The sequence below is a fragment of the Periplaneta americana genome, chromosome 15 (genome assembly GCF_040183065.1).
Source record: "Periplaneta americana isolate PAMFEO1 chromosome 15, P.americana_PAMFEO1_priV1, whole genome shotgun sequence".
NCBI classification, from domain to species: Eukaryota; Metazoa; Arthropoda; class Insecta; order Blattodea; family Blattidae; genus Periplaneta; species Periplaneta americana.
In genome coordinates this window covers 3296265-3311955 of record NC_091131.1, presented here as the reverse complement: position 1 = coordinate 3311955, position 15691 = coordinate 3296265, and the positions used below count along the sequence as shown (strand labels likewise).

Here is a 15691-nt window from a genome sequence, read left to right as displayed (position 1 = left end):
GGCCAGCATAGAATGGACAGCATGGTGACGGATGTTGCAAAGGGCCTCACTATAGGGGGCAGAAGCCAAGGATATGGGGAAGAGTTTCAATCTCGCTGAGACAGCGCCTACAGTGGGTACCATCCCGACTTCTACCCGGTACAGCTCGGACCGGAGTGACATAGCCTACCATTTTAAGGGCTCCTGTCCATTCCAAGAGGGTTAGACCTTTGTGATTTCTTATCCAGCTATTTGCTGGGGGGAACTCTTTGTTAAGAATCACTCCTTTACCCTTTTGTTGCTATGTACACCAATTTTCAAATTCTTTGTCTCTTAAAGCGTCTGATCCAGCGAAATTAAGGAACGTTTGGGTATCACAATTTGTCAATAAAATGCCCAAATATTCTGAAAAGATACTTTTATATAAAACCTACAATAAATATTTTTATACAAGTATAAATGAAATAACTGGATGAGTAACATATAAAACACATGAATACAAATATATAAAAAGCTGCAACTAATAGCATGCTATGAGCTTGCATCGTGCTCAGTTACAGAAACTCCCAAGAGTTTGCATCCGAAACAAACCATCCGCCACTTCATGCTTCATCTTGTACAGCTGTAATTTAACTACGAGGCTCGCTCCGAAAGTTTTGCTTCCTATTTTTATTATTACTGTGAAAGTAACTCTTGACCATCACGTGAATATTTTAATTGCTGTCAATAATCCGCAAGTTTCATACAGGTGAAAATTCTGTAGCAGTGTAGGCTTTCATGGCCGGAGTCTATAGATGTAGATTCATTTTCCAGGCTGAGAGACCGTGGTCTATTGGTTGGTTTTATACCAGACGTTTCGTCTGCAACTGCGGCAGACATCTTCAGTGGAGTGGTATCCGAGGTCGCAAGACTCTTCTCGGCGTACCTGAGGCAACTGATGCCTCAGGTACGCCGAGAAGAGTCTTGCGACCTCGGATACCACTCCACTGAAGATGTCTGCCGCAGTTGCAGACGAAACGTCTGGTATAAAACCAACCAATAGACCACGGTCTCTCAGCCTGGAAAATGAATCTACATAAATTCTGTAGCAGTTAATCGAAATGTAGAATACGCTGCACCAAATGAAAATCATCAGCATTTGAAGAGATTTTACTGGGAACGGGAACTGAAACAAATGTGTAATCAGATGTGATTGGTTGAACCAAAAACCGTTCCGTATTCAATTTTCAGATGATTTATTTTGTTTCCTTTATTACAAGGCTGAGAAAAACTTAATGGTGTGTTGTTATCTTTATGTCTTGTTATAAAACAGTAATTTAAAAAGCCACCTGTGACTTAATCTGATGATTAAATATGATATGGTTAAAGTAAACAATGATTTTTGGTTCAACCAATGACAAGTGATTACAGATGTCCCAACTCTTTTGTACAGATAACAAAGACATATAGCAAGAGCAGGTTACAACTGTAACATTGCTCCAATGATTACAATTCAGTGCCGCCATATTTCTGGAGAAGAAAGCAAAGTTATACTGCAGCAAGTGAATAAATACTTGAACTGACACATGTTACTTTCATTTCTTTAGCTTCGGTAGCATTCGAGAAAGACCAGAAAGCATTGCTTGAGGAAGGAGCCCCGTGGACATCGCAGGTCCACAGTATTTAATAAATTAATTAGGGACATAAAACTGAAGTCTTCCATTTCCGTCTGACTGATAAGACTAGTACTGTCCTGCCTTCGATTCCTGCCAGCTCTGTTCCGTGTGTACCTACTACAGATTGACTAGACATAACCATACAAGACACTATAACAATTTCAAAATACTGCAGACCAGGAATATTTCTTTCAAATTCTTTCACCTCCCTTAGCCCAGAAACTTTGAAGTCTCTGCTACGCTATTCACAACAGATACTGGCCATTCGTCTGCACTCAAGTCGGCTCGTCTCTGTTTATACATCAAGTGGTCCAATGACAAATGTCCAATGTACAGTACTATTCCGTCCACATGATTGGTTTCATATAAATTTGTTTCGGAATATGTATGATAAGAACTTTCTTGTGTTAAATATTATTAACGTACCTTGTTAACATGTTTCGACCTATTTTCGGTCATCTTCGGAACTGGTCTTTGTTGGTCTTGGCGCCTCTTGTTTCCTGTGTGGGTGCGTTCGTAGTGTAGAGTCAAAGAGTGTATGTGTTTTGAAATTGAGTTGTGTGTTGAGAATATCGTTGGGGTGTGTTTTCGTGTGTCTGTATATTTCATATTGTTCTAGTGTGTTGAGTTTCTGGCTTTTTGGTTGGATGTGTAGTATTTCCATGTCTGTGTTGATGTCTCTGTAGGTGTGGTTGGCATTTCTGATGTGTTCTGCATATGTGGAGGTGTTTTGTAATTCTGTTATGGCTGTGATGTGTTCTTTGTAACGTGTTCAAAATGATCTGCCTGTCTGTCCTATGTAACAAAATTACAAAACACCTCCACATATGCAGAACACATCACAAATGCCAACCACACCTACAGAAACATCAACACAGACATGGAAATACTGCACATCCAACCAAAAAGCCAGAAACTCAACACACTAGAACAATATGAAATATACAGACACACAAAAACACACCCCGACGAAATTCTCAACACACAACTCAATTTCAAAACACATACACTCTTTGACTCTACACTACGAACGCACCCACACAGGAAACAAGAGGCGCCAAGACCAACAACGACCAGTTCCGAAGATGACCGAAAATAGGTCGAAACATGTTAACAAGGTACGTTAATAATATTTAACACAAGAAAGTTCTTATCATACATATTCCGAAGTGATACAGTGTTAAAAGTTGTGTAATCAAGATGTATAAATTTGTTTGTTCAAATTGGCTTCATCTCTATTTTTGTTTATGTAATTTGACCGAATCAAAATACTTAACAGTATGTATGGCCATCAACCATTGGCAGCATTATTAAGGAGCTTAAAATACAAACAAAACCTTATCCAGAACGCAGCCCTGTGCTTACACATGCTCATTTGTGACATACCGTAGTTCTATTATTCATGGAATGGTCGTTTTTGGCCAGCAGGTTCCAATATTAACATAAGAAAGTGGGTGAAATAGTTAATAGAATTACACTATACAGAACTACAAATTGTTTCATAATTTGAAAATACATTTTGAATTAATTTAAGTCTACATCTGAATAAAAAATGAGAACGAGGTAAAACTACTGACTGAAAATTACAGTCAACTATTTAATCAATCCAATTTACTGTCCATGTCCGGTAAACACAGAACCAATCATATACAGCAGTCAATGTCCATCATGACAGTAAGCATCTAATTTCATTGTTCTGCCCTCCCATAACTATTTCAGTTCTAGGTTGGAGTATGATGCGTGTGATCAGAATCATGCATACATGCTTTTATATTTTCATTACTGGTATACGAATAGTCGCCATCACACTATAAAAAGGTTCAAGCTAAGTAGGCCTACTACTTACCAAGTTGAGGCTGCAGATAGCACAAGCAAAATATCACGTATTATAAACAAGATGCTCTCCGCCAAGTTATGTTGCCAAATCTTCTATGCCCATGTGCTTAAATATATGCATGATACAAATACCGGTAAGCAAGATGTGGCAATACAGCAATCTGCAACCTGTGCTTTTGTTAAGCTAATAGATAGATATAATAACAACATGTAATGGATTGGTAAGCAGCCTTTTTTTGAGTTGGCAAGAACTTTATGCGAAATATGTTCCGAAAAATCGACTTCAAAATCTCGGTTGCAGGTCGATACACACAATGCTGAAAAATAGATTACAATAAAAAAATGAGTGATCGGATTCAACTCACCTACTGGAGTGACACCAATCGATCAAACAATTATTGAAGTGGATTATGTATTATATGTCTTTCTCGTGTTAAATTTTACCGTACCTGGTTAACAAGTTTCAGCCTGTTAACCAGGTACAGTAAAATTTAACACGATAAAGACATAATACATAATCCGAAGTGATACAGTGTTAAAAGTTGTGTAATCAAGATGTATAATTATTAAAGTTTTAAAAAAGGGAAGTTACAAACAATAAGGAATATTTATATTCGATAGACATGATATTGAAAAATATAAGATTATAAAATTACATCGGCATTTTCCTAGGATGTAACCTTATATGCCTAATACTTAGAAAAATGAACATTTTGATTGGATTCACTATGTTTTACGGTACGAGATATTTTGTTTCTACCATCTGTAGCCTCAACTAAATAAGCAGTACTCAGGTTGAACCTTTTATGACGTGGTGACAATCAGGGGCGATTTCTCCGGGCATGCTATGCTTGCTGCGCAAGCCCAATATTTTCGTAGAATGTATATTTCTCAAAATGGCGTTACGTACATTAAAATTTATTTTGATTTTTGGAATACTGTATAGACCTAATACCATCCACAGGTTGCACACCGCAAGTATCGCAACGCTTGCTCGTTTCTCGGAGCTACAGGAAAGACGTAGAAATAGCGAGAATATGATGCGCACACAAGTGCCTTCCTCCTTAGTCCGTCCTAGGCACACATGCTTCTGTTATGTGTTGTTTGAAGCTCTGGTCCGAGAGCTACACCAACGACTATTTAACGTTACACAGACCACTATTGACAGCGGGAATGTGCTGTGCAATGTAATTGTATGAGCGGAATGCATGTGTTAGCTGCTGCATGTGTTATTAATTCTTAAACATTAATTTGAAGTATTGCAATGAGTTCGGAATTGTGTGTTATTGAAACCTTATTATTAAATCCATTTTCTCGAAGGACTATTCAAGAGAAGACAGACATTATAGAGAATACGTGCTCAATACAACAATATGCATTGGTTGGCAGGGTCGAAAAAACTAAATAAACTGTTTTGTTGGCCATGTTTGTTATATTATATCGAACTTCTACAACTGATAAGCGAATATGAACCATGACTCATAATGATTTCATAATTATAAAATAAATTATTTATGTGGGTCTGATTATTTTTATTAATTATGAATTATTATATCCTCCCATCTTCCCCTATGAATAAAAGAGCAAGCCTAACTTTCGTGACTAGCATTCGCCCCTGGTGACAACTATGAATGAATGAATGAATGGATGAATGAATGAATGAATAAATTAATTAATTATTAAGTAAATGAATCGTAAATTAACTTGTGGATGAACGAGGGGATGTAGACAATTTTTCTCCTAACCAATGGACGCTTCTTCCACATACTCAACATCTCCGAATCAATTCATCAGAAAGCAAGTCCACGAAATATAACGACTTTCTCTACAAAATTAATACGGGGTTATCGGAAGCCTTTATGCTGAAATTTTACGTGTAAAAAGGAATCAATATAAGTTTAACGATTTTTTGACCCCAATCATCCTGGATGGAATGTACACTGGACACTGTTGATGCTACAATATCACACATCGCCCCTGGGGGCAGCAGCAGCGGCAGCGGCGGGGGGGGAGCGGTATAGCACACTGAGGCGGGGCGTGCGGCCGTGTCGGCACAGCTTCTCCGACAGCCTCGGCCACAGCTGCAGACGCACGTGGTCACGCACTCGGGGCTCCAGCACGAAGATGCAGAAGATGATGACCCCCTGCAGCGTGTTCACCACGTCGGTGAAGTACCAGATGTAGTCGGGTCCGCCCGCCACCCACGACACCACCTCCATCACCCAGTTCACACCCATCACCCCGAACAGGGTCAAGCACATGCGGAACCTGCAACAAGGCAAGGGACTGGCTAATTCGTGTCATCCCGCCTCTGGCTCCCCAAGGCTAGGGTTATTCACAAGCCCGTAAATTCCTGAAATCTCTTAAACTTAGGTAGAAATAAGGTTCACATAAAAATAAATAACACTCCTTTTTATTCGCTGAATGGTTTGAGGTACAGCCCTGTATCTTCCTTCATTCTGAAAGGTTTTTTTTGTATTGTGTTTGCTTGTTTACAATCTATTCTTTTAAGATTATTCAGTAATGTGTAAGTAATATGAAACTAAGAGCTAAATCATAATTCTTCTACTATATTGGAGGCGAAGTATTAAATCTAAGGTACGATGGCGATGACGTCGATATGTTGAGTTGCCGTTATCCAATAAGTTGATGGCTAAAGGATTTGGATGATTATTTAGTCACTGTAGATAACATTTGCTGTAAGATGAGATTTTTTTCCTTTGATGTTGGGAATTTGTAAGTTTCACGTCAAGTGAGATATAAACCCTGATCACATATAGGCATGTATATCGATCGCCCAGAACCAGACTGTTCCAAGTCCATTTCACTATTTTTTTTTCAGGAGAGCTATTTTAAGCTCCTGACATTCAAAGCTTCGTGAAACAATTTGGAATAGCTTCATAGCAACCTTATGGAGAGGAATATTTACAATTTTGTTCGATTCATATATGCAGACAAGAACTGGAACACAATGAAACACAGATTTCTTTCTTATAAAAAGTTGGACTTAGAACAGTCTGGTTCTCAGCCATCGACATATCGACAGTCCAGATCAAAAGGGAAGGAAATCAAAATTTAAAGTTTTGAAAAACACACATTTTGAAGTTTAATTTGCTGTGAAAAATCCAAGGATCACTGGAATTACTTAAAATTAGTTAAAATTCACAGAGTTTGTGTGCACTTGATGTGGGTTTCTGGCATCTTGTCAGCCCACTTGAGGTGTGTGAATATAAAGGGAAAAATTGAGATGGTGTAGGGTGCAGTTCCTGGGTAGCTCAGTCGGTAGACCTTTGGCGCATTTAACCATGTAGCTTCCAAGGAGTTAGGCCACAGATTGGCCCAGACCAGTCTCATATTAGAGGTCGAGAAATCTCTTCTGTGGTCTTCCAAGGTTTCTTGTACTGGCTGAAGTGTAACTTTTTAGTAATCTAGGATATCTATTGCGAGGTACCGATATCCTATTAACATGCTGTATCCACTTTGACTTTTAATTTGAAATTTTTCAAAAGCTGATGTCGTTCTCAATTCTTCCACAATTTCTATATTTATTTTATAGTCATTCCATTTGTAACCTGCTGTTCTTCTTAAATATTTCATTTTCGTTACAGTTATTCTTGATTTATCTTTCACCTTGATCATCCAGTTTTCAACTGTATAATACAGTTGGAAGAGCCAATATGTTATACAATGTTATCTAGGTTTCAGTTAAAGTTTGTTTTGATTTAAACACATTGTTAATGACACCACTAACCTTTATGAAATTGCTTAATTTATGATTAATATCAAATTTAGTTTCATATGAAACAATATTACGTAAATACTGTATTTAAACTGATTTACCTGTTCGATAACTTGGTTATTTATGACAATTTTGCTTCTTATCATGACTGATCTTTAAATGCCATTGACTCTGTTTTCTGTATAGATAATGTTAAATTGTATTCTTGTACTATTTTTGTAAGTGTATGTTGCTTTTTGTAGGTTATCTTGTGGGTGGGATATTACAACCAGGTCATCTGCAAATATTAGAGTTGTGAGTTGTTTATTGTGTGAAATTGGAATTCAAATTATTATATTTTCCGTTTGCCATTTTGCAGTGATATCATTTAAATATATATTGAATAATACTGGTGATAATGAACATCCTTGGTGTGCTCCTTTATCTACAGCAGTATGATTCAATAATTTTGGTAATTTCATATTTCCATAGAAAAACCTTTTGCTTCAATGTGCCACACTTCACAGCCTAAATAGTTATTTCATCAGCCCACTCTTAAAGCTGAAGAATGATGAGTTGCAGGTTACAGGCGCTCTCCTGCAAAGGAGCAAGATGCGCGTAGAGTATTAACAGAAATGGTAATGGACATTTTTCCCGAATACCTGCCCACTTAAACTTTCCACGTTAAAAATTAAAAAATCGAAGGCAACATTTTGGTGGTGGAAACCAAATATTAGTACATGCAGATGAACAACGCAACTTAGTTCAGTCTATTAGTGCCATTTAGGTGATGACTTACATTTGGCGAGGTGAACGCTTGGATGCCCCACGACTCCATTCATGGCTGAAAACATTCCAGGCCGTCAAGATGAAGAGCACGACGTTGACGCAGATGAGGAAGCCCACCGGTCCGTAGAAGTACTGCAGCTCCGCTTCCTCACCTGCACCACACGAAAACATAACCTCAAGTCACACTTCCTTCAATTTTTGTGGCAGTTCTGAAGGAGGATCCAGCTGTACGACCCAGTGCAAAGAATATCCATGTAAAACAACTCTATGGCTGCTGGCGTGCTCTGGTACTATCCTCCTTTGTTGCTTATGCATAATATAGTAACATAATTAGATACTGGACACACTAAAATAGCTCAAATAAAACCCATAGATAAAGAAGGCAGTAAAGGTAATATTCAAAATTATAACCAACAGCATTACATCAAAACATATCCATTTGTCCACTGATAATAATAATAATAATAATAATAATAATAATAATAATAATAATAATAATAATAATAATAATAATAATAATAATAATAATAATAATAATAATAATAATTCTATTATTATTATTATTATTATTATTATTATTATTATTATTATTATTATTATTATTAAATATAATCTTGTCCACTCATAGAATTATTATTATTATTATTATTATTATTATTATTATTATTATTATTATTATTATTAAATATAATCTTGTCCACTCATATTATTATTATTATTATTATTATTATTATTATTATTATTATTATTATTAAATATAATCAATCTTGTTAACATTTAAATACAATTTGTTATGATAAAACCAACAATAAAAGCTTTATGCAATCTCTGAATTATAAGAATTACCAACACTAGAAACAATTGTATCAACAGCATACATTACTGGAAAATAATCATTTAAATAAGTGGGGAGGTCACTAACAAAAATAATCAATAGAACAGGGCCAAGGATGGAAACCTGAGGCACACCAACATGAAGTTCCTTTACATTTATATCCATTAAAATAATTTGCAATGTCAACATACTGCACTCAACTAGCTAAATATAATGGAAACCATTTCAAAGTTACTCCACGGATAGCATAACTTTTAAGCTTTGAGAGGAACAAATTATGATTAACACAGTCAAAAGTTCTGCTGAGATCACAGAGAATCCCAACAGTGCATCAAAAAAAGATACATATTTCTTCATAACCTCAATAAATAGCAGTTGAAGTTGATGTAGATGGTCTGAAACTATACCGATTCTACTAAAAAAATAGAAAGCTTCTCGAAAAAAAGAAAAACAGCAAGCAGTGTATCATACGGTATTCAAATACTTCAGAGAGCTATTGGCTTGCCTAAGTGTGTGGTCAAGCAAATGAAAAGTGTACAATAAGTAGAGATGGTAGATTTTAGCAACATAAAATTACAAATTTAGCACTTCAAAAATTACATTTAACATTTTATGCTCGACCATGCCGAAATGTAGTAATTATACACCTGGTAGCAGCCCTTTAATGGACCTCATTAAAGTACACCTATTCATTAAAGTTCAGGTGTTCCACCAATCAGAAAATACCATTGTAGCAATATGAAAGCGCAAGTATTGATTATTCTCGGATATGCAATCGAAAGACAACAATAAATCAATAAATCACCTAAATTTGAAATAAAGTCAGTTCTGTTACTATAATAATTAGCGTTAATTGTAAATAATATTCAAATAAATTCAATTTGTCATCTCGTTTTTCAATGTCAAGGTCAATGTCGACATCTGTTTCTCGGAAAAAATCAATACTTTCGCGTCTGCGCACATCTCACAATTTACGAGGTATTGCACAAGGTCAGTTCCGCTCCTCAGTCAGATAAGAATAACATGAATACTTATGAATAATTTCAAGTTAGAAATACAGTCGAGCATAAAAAGTCGTATGAAACTTGACTATAATGGTAATTAAGACGCTCGTATCAAAATTATGAAACGAGCGCAAGCGAGTTTCATAAACATACTCACGTCTTAATTACTACCATTATAGGCTCGTTGCATAATGTACTATTATAGCATTTTCAATGTTAAAAATTCAGCATTTTGTAGTGTTTCACGATGAAACATTTTTTTATGGAAAGTTTGGTTGTAGAATTTGAATGTCATCAATGTGTTAACAAGTGCATTTGCTAGGTTTTCCAGTTAAAATTCTTGAAAATAATAAATAAGTAAAGGAACATATAAAATTACGGTGAAATTGTGAACATTAAGAAGCATGCCAAAGACATTATGTTATTTTATCCCGTCCTGTCTTGTTACTCAATCACCCGCTACCGCATAGAACTTGTTTGTGAGTGAATACTGGAGGTAAAGAGATCGCATAGGCAGCCAATATTCTACCACCAGCACATCAGTTGAAAACTAGAGACAATGGTACAGATAACAACAAGGAGGGTATCAGGTGGGTTACATTCCTATGTTATTCATACTGTAAAAATCAACATGGAGGAGGTGACCAACCTAGTAGAAAAATAAATGTAAAAACTAGGATGTGAAGCAGCCTTTAGACAGATTCTGATTAAATATCTTACAAAATGTAATTTCGCTCTTATTTCGCAGAAACACATACATTTTGCATTTTATACTCAATTTCGCATTTTATCGCAGATTAAAAAACTACAGTAATACATGATTTTAAACATAAAATTCTTACTTTGACAGCATTTGGGCACATTTCACATTTATCGTTTGAGAAAATCTACCAATAGGGTCAATGCTACTCACTGCTGAACCAACACTTGTTGTCCCCCATCTGCGGCTTCAAATATGATGATGGGATTGTCGGCATCAGATCGATCACCATCGAGAAGATGACGAAGAGGATAGGGAAGCACCACGCATACAGGGAGTAGAAGAGGAACACACGGCGCTCTGTTTTCTTGGTCATGCACACCTCGTTGTTGAGCACCTCGTACCACATGTAGTGACTGCTGGGCTGCTCTCGTGTGTCCCAGATCAGTCGTACGTTCGCTCTGGAACACAGAATACCATTCCCAGCACATCAAGGACCCTCCGCACCGATATGACATGCATGACAAACTCTTTTCGTGTCAGTAATGTAATATTATTATCTTCAACATTTTGGGAATTTTTACTATTTTGATATTAAATCAAATACTTATTGAAAACTAATACACTTAATATTATTCTGGACTGGAAGGAAATGAAGATGCAGCATTCTATAGTCGCGACGCTGTTATTCCCGGCATGACTCCTCCTCTATGCTTACATCTTAGGAAGTGAAGGCTCTATAAAGTCTAGGTAGGTAGTATCGTTCACCATTTTTGTTCTTTCGTTGCCGACCTACCAGACGAGGAATCTATTTGCCACACCGTTAAATAATAATATCATGTCGTAACTCCTATGATAATAAATCAAATGCTCTGTAATTTGGCAAATAACGTCCTCGTCTGCTTTCTGCGAACGCCAACGAAAGAGCCAAAATGGCGGGCGATTATATTAAGTATTTGTCGAGCCTTAAGAAATGAATAACGTCTTCATCAGCGAATCACAAGACGCACACGTTTAAATGTAGCCGACCTGCAATGCAATTGGCTGCTGGAAATTAGAGCGACAGGACTATAGCAAAGAAATGAACCACAATCCAACAAAGATTTTGTTCTCAGATTTTGTATTATACAGCAAAATTATTAATAAAAATATTATAAACAAACAATATTAAATAATAAAAAAGTTAGTGAAAATAAATCTTGGTTCGAAATTTTAAAAAATAATATCTGATTTTCAATACTTGATGAAGAACAGCAGTAGATATCTTCAGACTAGTAACTGGACATGACTGACTGGCAGCGCATCTCTTCAGAATTACTGGCATTTACATCATCATCATCATCATCATCATCATCATCATCATCAACTTTCACAGCATAGGACTGATGTCCTATTCCAGTTCATTTGCTCCCTTGGTTTGAATTGTAAATTATTTAAAAAAGCGTGTAAGAGGGCCTTAGACTAGAAATGTTTAGCTTAAATGTAGTTCTGTTTATAAGTATGCATAAGGGTGTAATTATTTGACTTATTTGAACTGTTGTATCAGTGAAGCGAGCTGAGTCAGTGAAGTTATGGTTTTACAGTGCAGTGAATAGTTCCGATCAGTGATAATTTATAGCGTCAATGAAATGTATTCTATAGTGTCAGTGAAATGTGTCCTAAAGTGTCAGTGAAATGCGTCATAGTGTCACTACAGTGAGTGAGATGAGAGTAAAGTGAAAGACTACTGAAACTTATGATGTTGTTGTTTTCTAATGCCAGGCATTTGACAATAAAGTCATTTGACCTCTTGCACTCCAATATTTTTCAAAGATATTGCCATGGTTAGCCACTGACGCACAGATTTTGAGATTTATGTAGGGTCTATACATATATACGTTGCATTGTAAAATTAGGTTATTTTATGTTTTATTATTAATTGTAATTATTGTGTTAAATTGTATTGTGTATTCTAATTGTATTGTTTATATAATTGTATTGTGTATTGTAATTTTATTGTGTATTGTTTATATTGTGTGTACCAGTGCCACCAGGTGCTTGCCCACTTGCAGTGTAAATAAATACATACATAACTCCACCTTTTTCTTGGCCTACCTCGATCTCTTTTATTTATTGATTTACCTACCTCGAGGCCATTTCTGGGAATCTTGTACATTCCATTCTTTCCATTTATCTTCTTCTGTGCTTACTTATCTCCTTCAATATTGGTGAGGCTCCTACTTTCTAAGTAGGACTACTTGATTTCTTAAGTGATCTCGTCGTGTATAGCCTTTTAATGCTCGTAGAAATTTCACTTCAGCGGTCTGTATGTTACTTTCTTTTTTTTTCTCCTCAAGACCCAACATTCACTCCCATATAATGATGTTAAGATAGATATAGTTCCATAGAATTTCAACTGTGTTTCTATTCTTGTTTTTCTACCAAGAGTTCTTCGTATTGTTCCACACATCATCTGAAAGCATGCTACTTCAGTCCGGACGTCTTTACTGTAATCATAGGTTATGTTATTTCCCAGGTACGGCAACAGAAGTGTGAAGTCTGTTTTAGTATAAAAGTATCTACCATTATTTTGGATATTGTGAGTTCTTTCCCTTTAAAAGTCATTATTTCCGTTTTGCTTGTGGATATTTTACGTACAATATTATAATCTTCAGCAATTTTACTAAGTTTATTAATTGAAGTGCATCTTCTGTTTCACTAGTAGTAAATAGTATTGTACTGAAGCATGAATTTGTTGCAATTTCAATTCCCAATTTTGTACTTTGATTCCATTTCCCAAGCATCTCGTCCATGTATAAATTAAACAATGCAGGTGACAGACTGCATCCATGCCGAACTCCTTGGTTCATTGTCATTTCTTGTTTGGAATTTATACATCGCATTACCAAAATAAGAGAGTTTACAATAATTTATCAAACGTAAAATAAAACTACATACACTGTTCATTCAATAGTCCCATGTCGTAGCTGCGTGGTATAAGGCGGTCATGTCTTGGACTGTGTTGCGAAATGAGTGGTTGTTCAAATCTCATGAAATGTGGTTCAGTGTTTGGAACTGGTGCCCAACCCAGGACAGCGTTGAATTTGGGGAACTACGCTACTCAGTTTTGCAAGCCAGGTATAACGACTAGGAGGATCGTTTTAAATGCACGTTAGCCCCGTACTGGTTGGATGATCGTTCACCTCTGCTAAGACATATGGATGTGAGGTCCTCCATGAGCCGTCACGCAACAGATCTCTCTATTATTATTATTATTATTATTATTATTATTATTATTATTATTATTATTATTATTATTCATTCATTCATTCAGTATAATATAACAGACGTAGTAGGCCTACATTCTGATATTTAATGTTTCTATGGTATACAAACTTGAGGATGCTATTCTGTATTTTAAAACATGTGATATGTATTGATTACCATTTCCATTTTTTTTCTGGTTTTTTTTGTAAGATACTGTACCGTATCCAGTAAGATTTCTAAAATGAATTTAATTTTAATATACTTACGTTCTTCAAAGAAATAGTAAAACTACCAAAAGATACAATAAATAACAAGATACATAATACGTTTTCAGTTTACAACTAACATACTGTAGATTAAATAAAAACAAGATACATAAATGAAACAAAGTTATCATCTGAGGTGATTTATTAGGAGAGTGATTGAGTCTTCAAGAGCCAAGAGACTTCATCTTAGTTAGTTATTCCGTATATTTATTATTAATATTGTTAGGGTAAATAATTTTATGCTCGACCATGCCGAAATGTAGTAATTATACACCTGGTAGTAGCCCTTTAATGCATCTCATTAAAGTACACCTATTCATCAAAATTCAGGTGTTCAGCCAATGACAAGTCACCTTTGTACCGTTATAAAACCACAAGTATCGATTATTCTCGGATATGCAATCGAAAGACAATTAGCGAAAAGTCACGGAGGCTGGAAATCCAATACTGTCGCAGAAGGTTATGTTCTGTTACTATAATTAGCGTTAATTGTAAATAATATTCAAATAAATTCAATTTGTCATCTCGTTTTTCAATTCTAAATCAATTTCCAGGTTATATCAGACTAATGTTCATCTTATTCTCTATCAAGGTCAATGATATTCGGCCTCGGAAAAAATCAATACTTTCGCGTCTCCGCACATCTCACAATTCAGGTCAGTTCGCACATAACCATAACATGGCCTAATTTTGAATAATTTCAAGTTCGAAATATGGTCGAGCATAAAACGTCGTATGAAACTTGCCTATAATGGTAATTAAGACGCTCGTATGAAAATTATGAAACTCGCTTGTGCTCGTTTTATAAACAAACATACTTGCGTCTTAATTACTACCATTATAGTCTTTTTGCATAATGTACTAATATATCATACAACAGTAATGAAGATAGGTACAGTATTCTATTTTATGGCTTTAATGTAAAAAATCAGTAATTTTGAAAGGCATGGATTCTGTTTTATCAATCAATAAGCTATTGTTAGGGTACCGTACCTTATTCCAATATCTATGTTTTTCATTTCACTGTTTCTGTAGCTCTTTTGAGCTTTAGTGCGTGTTTTAAACAAGAGTTGTTTGTATCTTGGCAAAGAACAGTTTAAGCCTGCAGCTGTACCAGTGGTTGTTCAATCAATCAATCTTCTTAATGTATCCAGCTGTTTGCTGACAACAAAGTCCACTATAGTCCACTGTAGTCTATTCAGTTGTTGTTTTTCACGAGAAATGAGGGGTATTTTGATCGGTGTTCATTATAGATGCCTGTTGCTAGTAGCCAGAGTTGCGGTGTAGTCAATATATACTGCAGGGCTATGTCTTCTGCAACTGGTACTGATGATTTTAATTTACTTCTTTTGTGGTTTATGGATGGACAATATAGAAGAATGTGTTCCAGATCTTCATCATGATTATTACACCACAGACAAGTAGGATTATCGGAAATGTGAAATCAACCAGTGGTTGTTAAAGTTAAAAACAATCCGTGAAGACGATAAACAACAGGAAGTTACCCTACACACATTCCGCGCATTACACAAACACTCCAAGATTATTGAGTGATTAACAATACAAAACAATGTGACAGATAATCTGAGAAGTGGAATTCCTCATGAGTTACTCAGCTTATCAGCTGTGAGGTCACGTATTGTTACAGCAATGTTTTATCAAG

The 15691-nt window shown here is 35.8% G+C and overlaps 1 protein-coding gene across 1 annotated transcript in view; it reads right to left on the bottom strand.

Annotated features, from left to right (window-relative positions):
- Positions 1 to 945: 945 nt before the first annotated feature.
- Positions 946 to 15691, bottom strand: part of LOC138715800 (G-protein coupled receptor Mth2-like) — a 90385-nt gene continuing 75639 nt past the window's right edge. The window contains exons 5-7 of the mRNA XM_069848885.1: positions 10730 to 10977; positions 7988 to 8129; positions 946 to 5738 (exon numbers count right to left, since the gene is read on the bottom strand). Of these exons, the coding sequence (XP_069704986.1) occupies positions 5435 to 5738; positions 7988 to 8129; positions 10730 to 10977 (694 nt within the window). The 3' untranslated portion in view covers positions 946 to 5434. The remainder of the gene's footprint in view (positions 5739 to 7987; positions 8130 to 10729; positions 10978 to 15691) is intronic.